Source organism: Aythya ferina (genome assembly GCF_964211825.1).
Source record: "Aythya ferina genome assembly, chromosome: 3".
Lineage (NCBI taxonomy): Eukaryota > Metazoa > Chordata > Aves > Anseriformes > Anatidae > Aythya > Aythya ferina.
This window is the reverse complement of record NC_140298.1, coordinates 116,711,161-116,724,196: the sequence shown is the minus strand read 5'-3', so window position 1 is coordinate 116,724,196 and position 13,036 is coordinate 116,711,161. Positions and strand designations below refer to the sequence as shown.

Below are 13,036 nucleotides of genomic sequence, written 5' to 3'. Positions count from 1 at the left end.
ACATCCATTTATTCATGGTGCCAGGGCATTGCTGGCAGAAACACAGGGCTCTAACAGGCACAAGGGTCTCCGTGGTGCCTGGCTCCCTTCTCCTTCTGCAGAGATAAGAAAACCTTTGTAAGACGTGATTCTCGGTGCGCAGAGCCCATTCCTTTGGCTCTCAGGGGAGCCAGGGAGGCCAGAGGAAGCGGAGAGCTTTGTGCTGTAGGTATTTGGATGGGAATGGGAAAGGCTCTCCCAAAACAGCAGCCAGGTGTGGAGGAGCCCCTGAAGGTGACCCAGATTTTAAAGCATTCCTGGTTTTTCAATCTCTATTTGATTTTTACTCAAAATGTTGTTTTACTCAAAATGCAAGTGGAAAAAACATTTTTTTTATATATATTTCCATCTGGAAAGAGAACGCTTCAATGTTTACATTTATGCCCTACACCTTCAGCGCTGTCACCCCAAATCCCCTTTTTCCTCTGGAGTGGGGTCTCCAAAGTGGGTCATACACAAGACAACCCATTGGGGTGCAGGAGGAAAATATTTTCACACCATCAATAAATAAGATACTATAATAAACTTAATGCTTATTTCATCTCATCCTTTTTTTTAAAAAAAAAAATTCTATTTTCATGTGTTTGACAATGTATACAATATAGTAGCGCAGTATTATATGAGTATTATATGTAGATAATTTCATAAATACAGGAAAATATGTATATTGGAGGTTCATGCTCAAAAATATTTTACCGATGGGGTGCACAGTCAAAAACATTTGGAGATTATGGCTCTGTGGGGCTTTCTCTCTCCTAAAGCTGCAGCTCCCATGTCCCAAAGGCCATTCCCTCCCCACAGCAGTGTTGTAGGAGAGAAGCAGCATAGTCTGAATTTGGGTTTATCTAAAATTATTTCTTTATTTTCTGATCAAACCCCAGTTATGGAAGAGAGAAGAAGAATGAGTGGTGTTAGGGTTTATTGCTCTTTTATGGAGAATGAAGGTTTTCTGTCCCAAGATGGAAAAAAATTGCCAAAATCCTTCGGAGAAGGACCCGATGCTCCATCTCAAAACCATTTCCATGGTAAATCTGCAGCCAGCCCTGCCTGAGAGCACCTCCAGCCCCAGTTTGGGCAGGGGACGGATGCCACCACCTCCCTCCCTCCTTCCACCCGCAGGGCTTGGCCTCCTCCTTTGCTGCCAAGGGATCCTCCTGAACCCTTCACAGACAGTCCCGTAGGATTTTCCAGGTTGCCTGCCCGGAACAGGAGAGGTTAAACCCAGCAGGAGCAGGGCGACAGGGCACAGAGGCGCTTTCTCCTGGGCTGATAGCTGGCTCCATCCTGCTGGGAGCAATTTCCCGGTGCGGCTCCTGCCAGGAGCTGCTTCCAGCAGCGAGCACACACACTCACATACACTCACACACACTCACACGCGTCCATCCGGGCGTGCTTCTCACAAGGCTCACATTCAGGCTCTCCCCACCTCCTTCCCCTCGCAGCCCCGGCAATCGGCGCGCTCCCCGAGATCTCATCCTGCCCCTGATAAGGCGCGGAGGCGGCTGCGAAAGGAAGGCTCCCAGTTGCTCCCGGCGCCAGGCTGGGTAGAGACAGACGCGTCCAACCCTCACCTCCTCCTGCAGTTCCTTCTCCTCCTCAGAGCCAAAAACAAATGACATCAGCCCCTCGTGTGTGTGTGTGTGTGTCCCCAGCATCCCTATCAGCCCCACGGAGAGGCGAGCGCATGGAGGAGCGAGGAGGAAGAGGGGGGGGAAAGAAGGAAAGAAGAAGGCTGGAGCTGGAAGTTGGTTACTTTGGCAAGCGGACAGAGTTCTGCAAAACCTCACCGGCCAGACTTCAAAAAGGTGGAAAACTGGAGGCTCGCTGCCGGCAGGTCCCCTTATCGGGGGGAGCCTTATCTGCTCGATGGGGCTGATGGCTCGAGCCAGCCGGGGCGGCTGCTAACCTCTGGCTGAGCTTTCCGAGATCCCTGGGGAGCTGCACCGTCACTCAGAGGAGAGCAGAGGAATCCAGGAGATGGGACCACGTGAAGGCACGGGTTGTGCAGGCAGTGGGGTGAGAAGAGCCAGGCTGGGGATACTGCCAGCTCCGGAGCTCATGGGCACCCCGTCCCTCCTTGATTTAATTTGCGATGGTAGGAGGAACTCAGCTCCAGAGCTTCAAGCACAGAGTTTAGACAGAGGGGAAGGTAGGGAAGATCTCCTCAGGTGTCAACCAGTGCAGCCCAGTCACTGGTTTCACTGGTTTCCTTCTGTTTCCTCTAGGACAGGACTGGTTCCTCGGGCAGATAGCAGAGTGTGTTGGCCACTCTGGGCCTCTGCTGTGGGTAGCTGGGGGTCTCGCAGCCCCAGGAAGCTTTGGGGTGGAATTTTGGCCACCCCCAGATACCACACGTGGTGTTTCCAGGAGATGAACCTTCCAGCTTCTCTCTCAAGGAGACTTTTTATCCCTTGGTGCCCTCTCTCCTCACACCTCCAAGACATTTCTGGTCTTGCTCACCCTGTGTCACCTCTCCTAGATGATGCCCTGCTCCTGGGAGTCCTGCTCCAGAGCACATCGTGGAGGGCAGTTCCCCATCCTCCCATCCTTCTTAGCACCATCGTTGCCCACATTTACTCCCTGATATAAAGGGACCTGGCTGTGACCCATTCCCAGTCATACTTCCACCCACCAGCTCAGCATATGCAGGAGAAGAGGCAGCTCCTCGTGGTGTTAGGATATGGTCTGAAATACAAAAAAAAAAAATGTAATTTTTCACCTCCTAAAACTCCCTGCATGGATGAGAGGTAGGTAAAACTCTGCCCATGCTTCCAGCCTGTGCCAGATGTTCCTCCTACAGACACAACCCTGCCACAGCGTGGACCCAAAGCTCCTCCACCAGGCAGTTTCCACGCAGACATCATGTTTCAGGGTGGAAAAGGGAAAGTTTAGTCTCCTTTTTTCCTTCCTTTCCTGCTGCAGAAGCAAAGGAGCAGGCTGGGGCTGCCACCTGCTGTCACCAAGCCTGTCCTAACCCTGCCTGTGCTCCCTGGCTGAGGTTGTGGTTTGCTGGTCTCCTTCTCCTCCTTCATATCACAGAATTTCTAGGTTGGAAGAGACCTCAAGATCATCGAGTCCAACCTCTGACCTAACGCTAGCAGTCCCCACTAAACCATATCCCTAAGCTCTACATCTAAACGTCTTTTGAAGACTTCCAGGGATGGTGACTCCACCACTTCCCTGGGCAGCCTGTTCCAATGCCTCACAAATTCATGATAATTCATGATAATTCATGAGCATATCCATCACTTCTCCTCTGGGATGAGTTTTCTCATTTTTAAAAAAAAAAAAATATTATTTTTTAATTATTTTTTTTTCCTTCTAAGCAAACAGCATTTCTTCAGCTATTTAATTACCCCCCAAAAGGAGTTCTTCATAAATGTCAGCATCCAGAGGCCACCCAAAGCCCTGCTGGTGGCCTTGGTCCTCTTCTTCTGCCCCCCGTGCGCACAACCAGGCTCAGCCTGGAATGTCTCCTGCCAGCAAATGAAGGCAAAAATCTCCTTTTGGTTTTGTCATCAGCCTCACGGGGAGTTTCTCTTTTGATGTAAACCTCCCCCTGTGCAAGCAAGATCTCACGTGAGAGCTGCTCCATGCAGAAACAGAATCGTGGAATCCCAAAATCATGGATAGAGCAGGGACAGTGATGGATAAAGGCTGTGACAAGCAGTGACACAGGCCAGGAGAGAGCTGGAAGGACACCGACCTCCCCGTGGTGCTCTGCCACATCTGCAGACGCTTTGGCCACCCCGGTGCACCCCATCCTCCCTCCGTACCTCCGTGTGGGCAAAGGAACCAAACCCCAAGCATGAGGCAGGACAATCCATCTCAGGGGGGAACGCAGCCGCACTCCAGACTCAGGAGGATATAGAAAACCAAGAGGTTTATTGGTGATGGACCAACCCAGCTGTGGATGTGGATGGCAGTGTCTGAGAGCAGCTCCTAGGGACGGTTTTGGTGCCCAGGGTGCAGGATTTGTCCCAGTGTGGTCGCCCTCACCTGCAGCAGCGCAGGCGGCCGTTGCTGCAGCTCCCAGCCCAGCGCTCCATGTGGAAGCAGAGCCTCCGGCAGTGCCCGTGGTTGTGCCTGCACTGCTGGCTGTCCGAAAGGCCTCGTGCTGCAGGGGAAAAAGGGATGGAGACACGCTTAGGGGATCTGGGAACCCACACAGAGCCCCCCGTGGTGTCACTGGATGTGCAACCAGAGCTTCTGGTTAGAACCAGGAGCTTCAGCTGGCTTCGTGGTGAAAGGGCATGAAGCAACAGCTCCTTACACCAAGCCCAACAAGTCTCCTTACAGCCAGCCTAGGAGAGTCAGGGGAGGCAGATCCCTTGGGCAACACCAACTGTCAGATATGTGGCTTTTGGAGAAGGTGTTTTATCCACTGGATTTATTATTATTATTATTATTATTATTATTATTATTATTATTATTATTATGTTAAGTTTCCCTGTTTTGATAAAGAAGGTGTATGCTGCTTTTCTTTACACATAGCAGGAATACCAAGTTTGGGGTTTCTGGAGGGATGCACCAGTGGGTACTCACCACCAGCGTGGGCAAGCCCTTCCCTCTCCTCCTTTTATTCTTAGGACTTAAGTTAATTAAATGAGAGTGTAAATACACAGAGAAATGAAATCTCCTTGGTTATCAGGGTTGGTTTCCACAGCAGCTACACCATCATAGTCCTAGTGATACCATAGTGACCCTAAAGCCCAGCCAAAGCTTCTCTATTCAAACAGAATCCCATAAGAAAAGAGAAAAAAAAAAAAAAAAAAACTTTCAGATTTTCCCCCCACTTCCCTTCCCCAGAAAGATGCCTTTTGGTGTCATGGGGTTCTCCTTGTTTTGTAGGGGATCAGGCTTGTGCCCTGGTCAGGAGCAGAGCTCAGGCTCCTGGCTTAGGCTCAGCATTTTGGGGAAGGTTGTGAGAGGATGGAGAGGAGAAGACATACAGCCCATGAGCCTGGGACACCTGCATCCAGGAACTTCATGGAGATAATTTCAAAAGAAATTTGTTCCTGGGAAGCAAGAATTAGGTCAGCCTTGACTTGGTTAGATTTGAGGACCCTGTCCTGTATTTTTCTACCTGGGGGTAGGGAGCTGCCTTTCCTCTCCTCTCCGTCCTGCAGAAACCCCTGCAAATATTTCATCCTTACCGGGAACATCCTGGAGGAGGAGAATGACAATGATTGCAAAGAGCAGCTGGAGGATCCGCATGGCTGAGTGTGGGTGGGTGTTCCCTGTGGGGAGGAGTGAAGGGCCGTAAAGAGATAAAGAAGAGGGAAAATCCTGGATTTATAGGGCCGGGGGGTTGTGTAACGCTGCTGGACAGGAGGGAACTTTGTCAATCTCATGTGCATTTCAACACGACAGCAAACAGTGGCACTGGGATGTGCCCACTCCTGGACACATCATTTTACAGGGGGGGAAGAAGAAGGAAAAAAAAAAAAAAAAAGCAGAATTTTGTCAGCAAACTGCACCGAGCACTGGGGAGGCTGCTTCTGGTTGCTGCTGGAGCCAGGATGTTGGGGCTGACCAAGTCTGGCTCTTCTTGTGTTTGTAGGCTCGAGCATGAGATGTTGAAAACCCGTCCAAGCATGTGCAGGATCAAAGTATTCTGCCTTTTTATTTATTTATTTATTTTATTTTAATTTCCAGCTCCCAGTCTCTGTGCTTAGCATGGACAAAATCAAGCGTGAAAAAATCCAGAGTCTCCTCCCTAGCACTCCCTGACAGCACAAGGTTGGCTTGAAAAGCATGAGATCCTTAAAAATCAAAGGTCTGTTTGCATTTCCCAACTTCTGGGCTGCAAAGTGATCATTGGCAAAGCTTTTGTTTACAGCTGTCAAGAAAAATAGCAATTCCACATATTCCTTTCTGGATTCATTAAATAGGAAAGCTGGAGCCTGTCTCTGCAACGAACAGGAGCAGGAGCTTTAGGAAAAGCTTGTGTATCACAGCTCACCCTTGGTTTGTTTTAGTTCTCCAGGTCAATTCCAGGAAATTAGTAGACGTGGGACCTGAATTTCAACTTCAGCAAACAACACAAAGCAAACAGCAAGCAGAAATCTCCCATAAACAGAAAAGAAAAAGGGAAAAAAAAAAAAAAAAAAAAAAAAAAAGTGGAAGAGGGAATAAAAACCTTATCAAAGATTCTTTTTACAGCAGTGAAGCAGCAGAGGGCATCACTAACACCTTTGCAAGTCACTTTGATGGCCTTTTATTTGCAGGCTGGGTGCAAGTTGTAAAACTTGGGCTGCTTTAATGGAACGAGGATCACCTTCACCAAACAATGCAGTAAGGGGCTCTTTGCCAGATGGACTTTGGGTGATGGGACACCGAGCATTTAAACAGCGTGCCATGCAAACTGGCCACGTGCAACCTGGAGCGAGATTTGGGAAAAGAGAAGAGGGCCCTGGAAGTCTTGGGGTGCGTTGCACGTCTGGTGGCACTGCTTGGTGCCTGCAGCTGCGGCGAGTGTGCTTTGGGAAAAGGAGCCAAACCCAGCCAATACCAAAAAAAAGCAGATTTCCCCCAGAAACCAGGGGCAGGAAGTCTCTATCCCCCAGGAGATGGCTGTGACAGCAGCTGGGCTTGCTCCCTCCTGCGTGGTCCTCACGCCGTGCTGGCCTCAGCTTGTGCTGAGCCTCTCCCACCCTTCCTTGCTCCCAAACCTGCCACCAGATGGTTCTTTTCAGAGCCCAAAGCGCACAAAAGAAGGTTTGTGCTCAGTGACATAACTTTGCTCCTGGGTACCTCAGGGGTTTCAGGGCTGGGGAGGAGTCAGGTCAATCCCCATCCTCTCCAGGGCCCCATATGGGAGGGAAGTCTCCACTGTCAGGACCTGGAGAGCCTGGGCTTTAAAATTCAGCCTGGGGTATATTTACAGCAGTGCAGATGACCACAGCAGTGAATCTGCAGGACCAAATGGTTCAGCAATTGGAAGGTCTCCTGGAGCCCAAAACCATCTTATGATGCCTCCCCATCCCCCTTTTTCACCAAACCCTGAGAAAAGGCACAGGTACAGCACCTCAGAAGAAGTGATCATAAGCTCAGTTTGGGTTCAGATCTGTCCCACAAACTCTCCATGGCCATGTGCAGGATTTCATTACAGACCACAATGGCGTCCATCCTCACCAACCCAAGGGGCCATCCACCTCCATAACAACAACCACGAGGGAAGGCCTCAGTACAGAAAGAACAATAAATCTGTGACCTTTATCTGAGCTTTTCTTCCACTCTCAGACTTTTCTTCTCTTGGGAGAGAAGTTTTATATGGTAAATTATCACACTGTCATGAAATCAATTGCTAAATTTGGCTTCCCCTGGTTTCCCCATAGGTATTGCTCATGACTAGGCCTTGAGCAGTAAGGCCTCAGCACGTTTCAGGAGACTTTTCTGATCCTCTAGATTTCCCCTAAACCACCCAATGCCAATCCTACTTTGCAAGAGATGCTTCTGGTGTGAACCTCTGCCCAGAGGGCTGTCGTGCCTCCTGTCCACCATGAGCCTGCTGGAGATTTTGGGGGGATAATGCCAAAATCCTATGCATGCTCAGGCCTACAGACACATAGTCACACAAAACGTAGAATCACACAATGGTCTGGGTTGGGAGAGACCTTAAAGACCATCTAGTCCTAACTGCTTGCCTTGTGCAGGGATGCCACCCACCAGTTCAGGTTGCCCAGGGCCTCATCCAGCCTGGTCTTGAGCACCTCATGGGATGGAGCATCCACTACCTACATCCAGAACGTGTAGGTCTTCAAGTCCATGAGACGTCTAAGCACTCAGTGAAGTTAGTGGAGATCTAGCATTTATTCCAGTTGCCTAAACACAGACACCTATTACCATTTGGGATGCTCTGGGGCACCTGAGACATCTGTACTGGGCTTGTAGGTGTGGTGCCAGACCTGTGTCCCCAGGACGTGAGGAGCTTGCCCACAAGTATGAAGCTCACCTTGCCCACACAGAACTCTGTTTGACCATCGTCCTGGTGCTGATTACACAGCTCTGTTTAACAATGGCATTTTAAGAGCAGGATTTCTTTTCTCTGCCAAACAAACACTGCCGTGTTGCCTGGGAACAGCAAACAAATTCCAGTGAGTGGGACTTTCAGGCCACATGCTGGGAGCTAACATCTCCAGTTATTCAGGAGGCTCGTGCTGGTCAACACACCAGGCATGAGGGTAGGGCTCTACCCTGGCTGTCCACGTGGCTGCAGGTGCCTTTTTCTTCCTTTGGGTTACAGGGTTACATCCTGAGGGTAATCAGTTGGAGCAACATCCCCTACACTCACACCAAAGCATCTTATACTGCTGCTTAAGCAGCTCCTCATGGGCTGGTGACTGGGTTGTGCTGTTCTCCACACTCCATCTCTGTCCTTGGTCCTTCTTCTCTCCTGTCTGCCTGTCCATTCATCTTATTTATCATACAGAAATGACAACAATTTATTTATTTATTTATTTATTTATTTTGGATCATCTCTGGCCAGAACAGTGAGCAAAGGAGCACACAACTGGGGGAGAGTGGGATAGTGCCCTTTAGTAGCAGCTTGCATTTACTGTCATGTTACTGCCAGAGGTATAACGCTGCCTATAAGCTGCCTGAATACTTCCACCTTACCTTAATCAAAATTTGTCTGGCTGATTGCTTCAAAACCTACTGGGTGCAGGCAGCCTAGCGTCTGGCAGGGAGATTCACAGGATGAGCTGCATGAGCTCATCTGCTGCACTTTCTTAGGAAAACAGGCTATAAATATGGTGGCTAGCGGTCCCCAGATAAGAGGCGCGAACCACAAACTTTGTGGATGAAGCTGAGAAAGGAGCTGTTTGATTTGGAAGGGCGCCTCGATTTAAACACCCCTGCCTGTGCCGTGTCCACACAGCAGCGCGTGCTGGCGAGCCAGGCTGGAGTCGGTCGGATCTGGGGAGGAATTTGGCTCCAGGCTCAGCCCCATCTGTTTTCAGTGGCGGTTCCCAAGCCAACAGCCGGCACTCCTGTCCGTCTGTCCAGCCACTGGGAGCACCGGGGGAGCTCTGGCGTCTCCTCAGCGTCCCGGACCGTGCTCTGCCTGTGCTGGGATGACCCCAGGAGAGGATCCGGGCTGCTCGTGAATTCATCCTCAAGTCAGATGAATTCATCGTTGGACCTCTAGTGATGGGTCCTGACGCTGGTGAGGTCAATGGGAATTTTCCTGTTTGATTCATCCCAGCAAGAATTTCATCTCCCAGGGAGGACTTTTCCCTGGCTCTGGCCAATGCCTCAGCTAACTGGCATAGCTCCCTCGTTACATCATTGTTTGCTTGCTTTCACAGAACTGATTGACCCAGAGGGAAGTGATTTTACCTGGAAGGAGAGACCAAAAGCAATCTGGCAGACGGGGGGATCAAAATTTCACTCTGCAAAAACACAGAAGGGCCACTAGTGGATCTGGAGAGCTAATGGATTTTGGCTGATGCAGCTTACATGCAGAAAGCTGCATAAAATCTTTTTTTTTTTTTTTTTTTTTTTTTTTTAATGATTGCATCAGGTACAAACATTCTAATTGCTTTGAGATGTTGCTGGGTGACTACAGAGAAAAGGAGGAGCACCAGAAATGCAGCCTACAGGTGAGGAGAGCAGCCAAGGGCAACACTGCATTGCTTTCATATCCCTTCCTCCACTTCAAACAACCAAGCCTGGAGTCTTCCTTCTCTTGCTGTTTTGTGGAAGAAAGATGAACCTAGGACACCCCTACCATAGCTGTTGCACTGAAAGTGATGGAGAAGAAGGATTTGTCCCCTCCTGGAGAGTGGCAGAGCATGTCCCCAGCAGCAGCTGCGCTGGGTGCCATCCGCAGTCACAGACAGGCACTCATTCTGCTAAACCTCAGGTTTATTGTTTTGGAGTAAAGAGAAAGGCAATTCCTCACCTGGGCATGACAGGTAACAACCAGACGCCAAAGAGGGAGGATATATAACCTGGGCGGCTTTAAAAACTCACAGCAAAAGGGAAAAATGATGTGTTGAGAAGTCCACGAGAGAATGCACAGCCTCAGGGAGCTGGAGCAGGGAAACCACAGTCGTAGAAAGGCACAGCATTTCCTCCCCAGCTGCAGCCTGTTCCTTGTCAGCAGAGCCTGCAGCTCTCCACGTGCTGCAGCTTGCTCTTTTGGCCACCTTCAGCTCTTTGCAGTGGTTGGTGATAGACTTTTACAGCAGAGAATGATGGGCTCAAAGCAGTACTTGGCCAGGTATTCACCAGGGATGCAGTTCCCCACGCGGCACAAGCCCCCTTCGTGGTTACAGCTGTCCGGTCCGTGTGTGTGCCCTGTGGAAAGAAGCAGAAAGGTGGTGGGAAAATGCCTGAGCTGGCAAGGTGGGAAAATAAAAGTTGGTGGAGCTTCCCAGGGCACCGTGTGCCTGGCCAAGCCAACGCCGGGAGTGTGCACGGAGCCGGGCATGCATGACTGCAGTGAGCGCTGCCAGGATCCCCATCCCAACATCAACTGCAACCTCAGGAAGGGAAGAAACATTCTCCTGGAGCATCCAAAAATTGAGCCCAGAGCAGAAGGCATTTCTGAGGATTCCCTGGCTGGTCTGCTCCCAAAGAGGCAATGCATTGTCCCATATTTGCATTACCCCAGGGGATTAAATTTCACATTTTACCCTTTTACACCCTATATCATCCAGAAGCCTGAGGACACCTTCCCCCCTCAATACCTCTCTCGTTTTGATTTGATCACACAGCAAGGAAAGCTTTTTTTCCTCTTCCCAGCTACCTCTGCCTACCACCCTCAGCCTGCCTGGTCTTACCGTGAGCGATCAGGGAGATGAAGATTAAAACGAGCCCGAGGATCCCCATCGCTTGGGTTCTGCTGGAGAGCAGCAGGGCTGAGCAGGGGATTTTGCAGAAGCCTCTACGTGCTGTAGGCAAGCGGGATGGCATCCTGGAGGAAGGAGGGAGGGAGCAGGCAGGAGTTAATTATAGCCCCGTGACATTCCCTGCTCAGCAACCCTCCGTGTCGCTCTGACCTGGTGCTGCGTCTCCAAACAATGCTGCCTTGCTTCGTGCTCACCGGCAGTCGGCTTCCCCGTTTCCCCTGCCTGGCAGCTGGCATGTGGGGCTGGGAGGCTGCCAGCTGTAGACAGCTATGTGAAAAAAAAAAAAAAAAAGTAATTGTGAAAAAGAAAAAGAAAAAGAAAAAGAAAAAGAAAAAGAAAAAGAAAAAGAAAAAGAAAAAGAAAAAGAAAAAGAAAAAGAAAAAGAAAAAGAAAAAGAAAAAGGAAAGGAAAAGGAAAAGGAAAAGGAAAAAGAAAAAGAAAAAGAAAAAGAAAAAGAAAAAGAAAAAGAAAAAGAAAAAGAAAAAGAAAAAGAAAAAGAAAAAGAAAAAGAAAAAGAAAAAGAAAAAGAAAAAGAAAAAGAAAAAGAAAAAGAAAAAGAAGGAGAGGAGAGGAGAGGAGAGGAGAGGAGAGGAGAGGAGAGGAGAGGAGAGGAGAGGAGAGGAGAGGAGAGGAGAGGAGAGGAGAGGAGAGGAGAGGAGAGGAGAGGAGAGGAGAGGAGAGGAGAGGAGAGGAGAGGAGAGGAGAGGAGAGGAGAGAAGAGAAGAGAAGAGAAGAGAAGAGAAGAGAAGAGAAGAGAAGAGAAGAGAAGAGAAGAGAAGAGAAGAGAAGAGAAGAGAAGAGAAGAGAAGAGAAGAGAAGAGAAGAGAAGAGAAGAGAAGAGAAGAGAAGAGAAGAGAAGAGAAGAGAAGAGAAGAGAAGAGAAGAGAAGAGAAGAGAAGAGAAGAGAAGAGAAGAGAAGAGAAGAGAAGAGAAGAGAAGAGAAGAGAAGAGAAGAGAGAAGAAAAATAACTAAACTAAACTAACTAAATAAATAAAAATAAACAAAACAAAATGCAATAAAATAAAATACCATAAAATATATTAAAAAAATATGCAGGGTTTCTTCTGTCCTTTGCCAGCAGCCAGTGAAGTGCCCAGGGAGGTGCTTTGCTGGGTGGCAGCAGCCTCCTGGGACAGGCTGCTGAGGAGCTGCAGGGAGGAGAGCCTAGGAGCGATTCCTTTTGATCCGAGCCCATGTGAATATTTTCTCCAACTGAAACCTGGCCATGATTTTCCTGCCAAAAAGGCCACCCCAGCTCTGGCTTCCGAGGAATTTGGGAGGCTTCGTTCCTGAGTGTGTTGACCACACAGCACTGGTGGAGGTGGTGGCCAGTTAGCTCATCAGTGCTCCACTTGATGGGAATTATGTGACAGATATGTAGCTCTGGCTATAAAATCAGCATGCAATACTCCAGTTACCCTGTGCCTGTTCTGTTCCTTCAGCTTTGTTCATGTAATTGTTCCTGTGAATGCATCCTAAAACAGAGAGCTGAAGGATCCAGGTTAAAAATTACCTTTTCCATCAAAAAAATGTAGTTCAGATGCACTCAGAAGAGTCCAAGCGTGCTGTCCTGGATTGGTAGCCACAAGGAGCCTGATTTATGTCACTGGAGATGCCCAAATTCCGGGGATTTCTGCAAGGCAGTGGCAGACAGGACACTGAAAGCCCAGCATGATGGCCTGGGACAATTCAAGTGGCACCAGTGCCTAGGTGGGGGCAACAAAAGCCAAGAAGGACAAAAGACAAATTTTATTGAATCTTCTAAGGTCAAATGGGTTAAAACACCTTGTTCAAAGGCTGATACAAGGCAGTCAAGTGCTAGAACACCCCTCATTTTCTTTATCCATGTGCAGGAGAAGAGGGTACACATCTGAGCATCTCTTGTGGCTGAATGTCGGGCCAAGGGTTGACATGGAAGGGGAAAGAAAAATTGCAGCCTTCTCAAAAATAACTCCCACACTTCTTTTCTTTTAACCTCTAGGGCTCTCAAGTCATCAGGAAAACACAGGAACTTACAGCTCCATGCGTGCTCAAAAGCTTTGCTGAAGCAGGGCACAACTGTTTGCCCAAAGGTACTTCTATCCTCTGGTTATTTGTGCTTCAGGGTTTGATTTGCAAATGATTTCCCCACTAT

General features: G+C 49.0%; 2 protein-coding genes across 7 annotated transcripts in view; both read right to left on the bottom strand.

Moving 5' to 3' along the window:
* Window positions 1-3,905: 3,905 nt before the first annotated feature.
* DEFB125 (defensin beta 125) lies at window positions 3,906-5,325 on the bottom strand. Its single transcript, XM_084512920.1, has 2 exons — window positions 5,196-5,325; window positions 3,906-4,156 (listed from the first exon to the last, which is right to left on the bottom strand). Exons 1-2 carry the CDS (start codon window positions 5,254-5,256, stop codon window positions 4,035-4,037), a joined length of 183 nt encoding a protein of 60 aa, XP_084369046.1. The 5' UTR covers window positions 5,257-5,325; the 3' UTR covers window positions 3,906-4,034.
* LOC311433612 (gallinacin-12-like) overlaps window positions 4,029-13,036 on the bottom strand; it is a 41,154-nt gene continuing 32,146 nt past the window's right edge. For 3 of the 6 annotated variants that reach the window (XM_084512912.1, XM_084512914.1, XM_084512913.1), the window contains 4 exons: window positions 12,416-12,608; window positions 11,052-11,168; window positions 10,833-10,966; window positions 9,895-10,347 (listed from right to left, as the gene is read on the bottom strand). In XM_084512912.1, coding sequence (XP_084369038.1) covers window positions 10,199-10,347; window positions 10,833-10,966; window positions 11,052-11,137 — 369 coding nt within the window. In that variant the 5' untranslated portion in view covers window positions 11,138-11,168; window positions 12,416-12,608 and the 3' untranslated portion in view covers window positions 9,895-10,198. Of the gene's footprint in view, window positions 4,157-9,894; window positions 10,348-10,832; window positions 10,967-11,051; window positions 11,169-12,415; window positions 12,609-13,036 lie in introns of those variants that run through there. The other 3 variants (XR_014690862.1, XM_084512915.1, XM_084512916.1) reach the window with 3 other exon arrangements.

Coding starts and splice junctions, on each gene's coding strand:
- DEFB125 (XM_084512920.1), bottom strand. CDS start 5,256: ATGCGGATCCTCCAGCTGCTCTTTGCAATCATTGTCATTCTCCTCCTC. Junction 4,157..5,195: donor CCTCCTCCAGGATGTTCCCG/GTAAGGATGAAA, acceptor TTTCCCCTGCAG/CACGAGGCCTTTCGGACAGC.